Source organism: Dysidea avara, chromosome 2 (genome assembly GCF_963678975.1).
Source record: "Dysidea avara chromosome 2, odDysAvar1.4, whole genome shotgun sequence".
Taxonomy (NCBI): domain Eukaryota; kingdom Metazoa; phylum Porifera; class Demospongiae; order Dictyoceratida; family Dysideidae; genus Dysidea; species Dysidea avara.
In genome coordinates, this window is record NC_089273.1 from 25,302,937 (window position 1) to 25,306,146 (window position 3,210).

The following is a 3,210-nucleotide window of genomic DNA, read 5'->3' on the forward strand; positions in this document are numbered from 1 at the left end:
GTATAATAATGATGGTTTGTTAATGTAATGAAATAATTATGCATAACTACACTGAATACATTGGGTAAGTAATGATTATATAAAGTGTTTTATGCAAGCGTAAAGCATCCCCTCTAAGTTTAAGTATTATCAACCTATTTTTTTTATTCAGTTACAGTGTTTCGTATGAATAAGTCATTTCAGTAGCACAACAGTGTCATGTAGGTGTTGCTAAGCTACATTACTTCTCATTCCTTATAAGAAGTTCCTACCTACACAGTTGAATTCTTACAGATATTTAAACTTCATGTTCAAATTACAGTAATTGTTAATTTGAAATGAAATATAGTGCGTGTACAAAGTAGCTGAAATATATGCACAATGCAGCCACATGGTTTAGAATCGTGGCTGGAGTGTTGGAGTATTTGTACGTGACTGGTTGCTGTCAAGCCACAGCCATTAAGTGCACATATGGCTTTAATGATTTTGTATAAAAGAAGCTGTTTCACCATTCACAATAGACAGCTGTGCAATATACTGTATTTAGTGGTTGCAGTTTGCAATATTCATCTACAAAATAGGTAGTTGTTAGTGATTGCATTGGAGATGATGATGCTTAAGTTGCTAGCAGTCATTGCAGTTTTGAGACCGACCTTTGCAAATGGTGAGAAATTTGTATTGCAAGTACTACATCACATGTGTGACACACTTAACAGCTTGACTAAATGCATTATGTTGTCATTGTGCATGCAATGTAATCAGAACAGTTTGAAATCTCAAATGTATATATCTGATAGCAAAATATATGGTTGTTAGAATCACTACTTTACTAGTGTTATCAAATAATATTGTTTTTTCTTTGCAGATGGCTGCTTTATAGGGTCACCAGCATGTGAAAATGTGACGCCAGATTTCAATGCAACATTTGGAGAATGTTGTAACAGTTTTGATCCACTGCAGAGACAAGATTCATTTGGCAGTGGTCCAGGAATGCAAACATGCATTCGTTGTGCCACACTAGGTGAGACCATTTAATTTTACTATTATTATAATATCATTGTATTACTGATGGTAATATCTACATAATAGGATGTCACGTGGATAAGAACTGTGCCAGTGAAACTGGTGATGAAGTTGCTACTATTGAAGAATGTTGTGCAATAAGAAACAGACGTTCCTTTAGAAACCCTGATACAGGAACCTGTCATTTATGTGCAAGTATGCAACTTTAATTTCACTTTGTGCATCTTTAGAGTATTTGTAGTATTGATAGTTTGGCATGACTTCACTGTGTGGTTTGAATATGAGATTCATTTATTAAAGTGTTTGAACTCTTTTACAGATTGCTTCTTTAGTGGTAGTTGTAATGGTGTTGGAACATTTGCTGACAACATGACAGACTGCTGTGCAATTCCAGGAGCTAGACGTTATAGAGATCCAATGAGTATGACTTGTGAGCGTTGTCCAGGTGTGTATGTAATTCTGTGTAATTTAAAAACATGTTTAGAGATCCTCCTACACAATTACAATTGATTATTATTAATTGTTTGATGTGTAGTGCTACAAACATATGCAATTATGTTGCTCATTCATTTTATAATAATTGTGATTTACTATTGATAGATATGGAGATTAATGGAGATCCTCATTTCATTGTCCCACTACTATCAAAGGAGTTATTGTGTTACTCCATCCAAGGATATCCTGGCTTGGCTTTCAATCTGATTTACAATAAGAACTTCATCATTAATGCTCAGTTTGTGGATAGTGATGGAGATACAAGTGAAGCTACCTGGATTGGCAAACTGGCTGTAATCCCTCACAATTCCAATAGCTCTGAAGCTATCATATTTGATTCTGCTGAACAGACAGTTACTGTGGTTGGTCGTGGAAGTTTCAAGGCTTCAATTATCAAGAAAGTGATCATCAGCAATAATGATAAAGTCAAATTTATTCAGGGAATAGAAAAACAAACAGGAAATCCCACTGTACATGTATCATACACTGACCCAAGAGCTGACTTTGATGTCAGCTTCCATAGCAACCATCTCAATGTAGACTGGAATCTAAAATATGATGAGTTTGCTGACTTACATGGACTAATGGGTAAGAGTACTTGGTTTTTCTTTACATTACTGATATAGTCATACATGCTTCTCCTCTGTAGGTCAATTCATGAGGAAAGGGGTTGACATTGACATACAGAGAGAGATGTTGATATACTCTGATGGACGAGATCCAGTACCAGTCACCAGAGACTCCACAATGACTGGTGACGCTAATAGACAATGTTGGAAAGTGATGAATTATGGCCACCAAGGAGAAGGACTGATAAAGGGAAAGATTCTCGATTATGTGGTGCCACATATTTTATCAACTGACTTTAACCTGTAACTTTCTACAAGCCACTTTACATTTGTGTTCTATCCTTGTGCGTGCAAAGATGTGCACTTATTATTATTGTACATGTATTTAATATCAGACCTATAAACTTATAAACAGTGTGCAACTTTATGTGTGTTACCAATATTATTGTATTTAACATTCTGTAACTTATCATATTAACACTTTATTCACTTTGAAAGAAACAATTGTATATCAATCATCAAGCCAATACATACCACCAATGAGTCACATGCGCTTGATGACTATACTATTGGAGGTAAAAAAAACACATGCTGTAGCTAATTCACTTTATGCTGACAATTTTCTGTACATACATTGTACTAGCAATATCACACGCACTATACCATAATTCACTCTTTATTGTTGTCAAATAATCTTCTAACATTTGTGACCGAATTTGCAAAAGGGTACATTTTTCACACACAAAATTTAACCCTTTATTTGAACTTAGAAGCTTGATATCTTTTTTATCATCGCATATAATTGCCTCAACATTTCCATGAATGCAGTTAATGTATCTGACTGCATTTGAAACTAAGAGCAAGTTAATTACATAATTTATGTCTTATGTGGATACAGGCTTCTGAAATAGTGATGATATGATTGATTTATATAAAAGCAGTTGCATTGTGGCAATTGGCAACAACAGAATCTGTGAAAGTTTGCAAGTTAAGCATAATTTGTACACTGTCAATAACCATAAAGTCAAGAGCCACATAAGGTATCAAATCAACTGGTGCATAGTAGTATATTGAAGAATTGAAAAGCATAGTTGTGAGAAAATGGGTTTAAAAAGTGCTTCTGCTCAAGAGAGCATTTCGGCCA

At 34.7% G+C, this 3,210-nt stretch overlaps 1 protein-coding gene across 1 annotated transcript; it reads left to right on the forward strand.

Annotated features, from left to right (window-relative positions):
• The first annotated feature begins 483 nt into the window (after window positions 1-483).
• On the forward strand, window positions 484-2,570 carry LOC136246942 (inter-alpha-trypsin inhibitor heavy chain H3-like). The gene is made up of 6 exons (XM_066038547.1): window positions 484-643; window positions 845-1,000; window positions 1,069-1,197; window positions 1,322-1,447; window positions 1,603-2,085; window positions 2,147-2,570. The coding sequence occupies exons 1-6, from the start codon at window positions 586-588 to the stop codon at window positions 2,371-2,373; spliced, it is 1,179 nt and encodes a 392-aa protein (XP_065894619.1). The 5' UTR covers window positions 484-585; the 3' UTR covers window positions 2,374-2,570.
• The last annotated feature ends 640 nt before the right edge of the window (window positions 2,571-3,210 follow it).

Excerpts from the sequence above, each read along its gene's own strand:
- LOC136246942 (XM_066038547.1), top strand. The coding sequence starts at position 586 with ATGATGATGCTTAAGTTGCTAGCAGTCATTGCAGTTTTGAGACCGACC. Across the intron at positions 1,198-1,321 it reads AACCTGTCATTTATGTGCAA|ATTGCTTCTTTAGTGGTAGT; the intron begins GTATGCAACTTT and ends ACTCTTTTACAG. Across the intron at positions 1,448-1,602 it reads GACTTGTGAGCGTTGTCCAG|ATATGGAGATTAATGGAGAT; the intron begins GTGTGTATGTAA and ends TACTATTGATAG.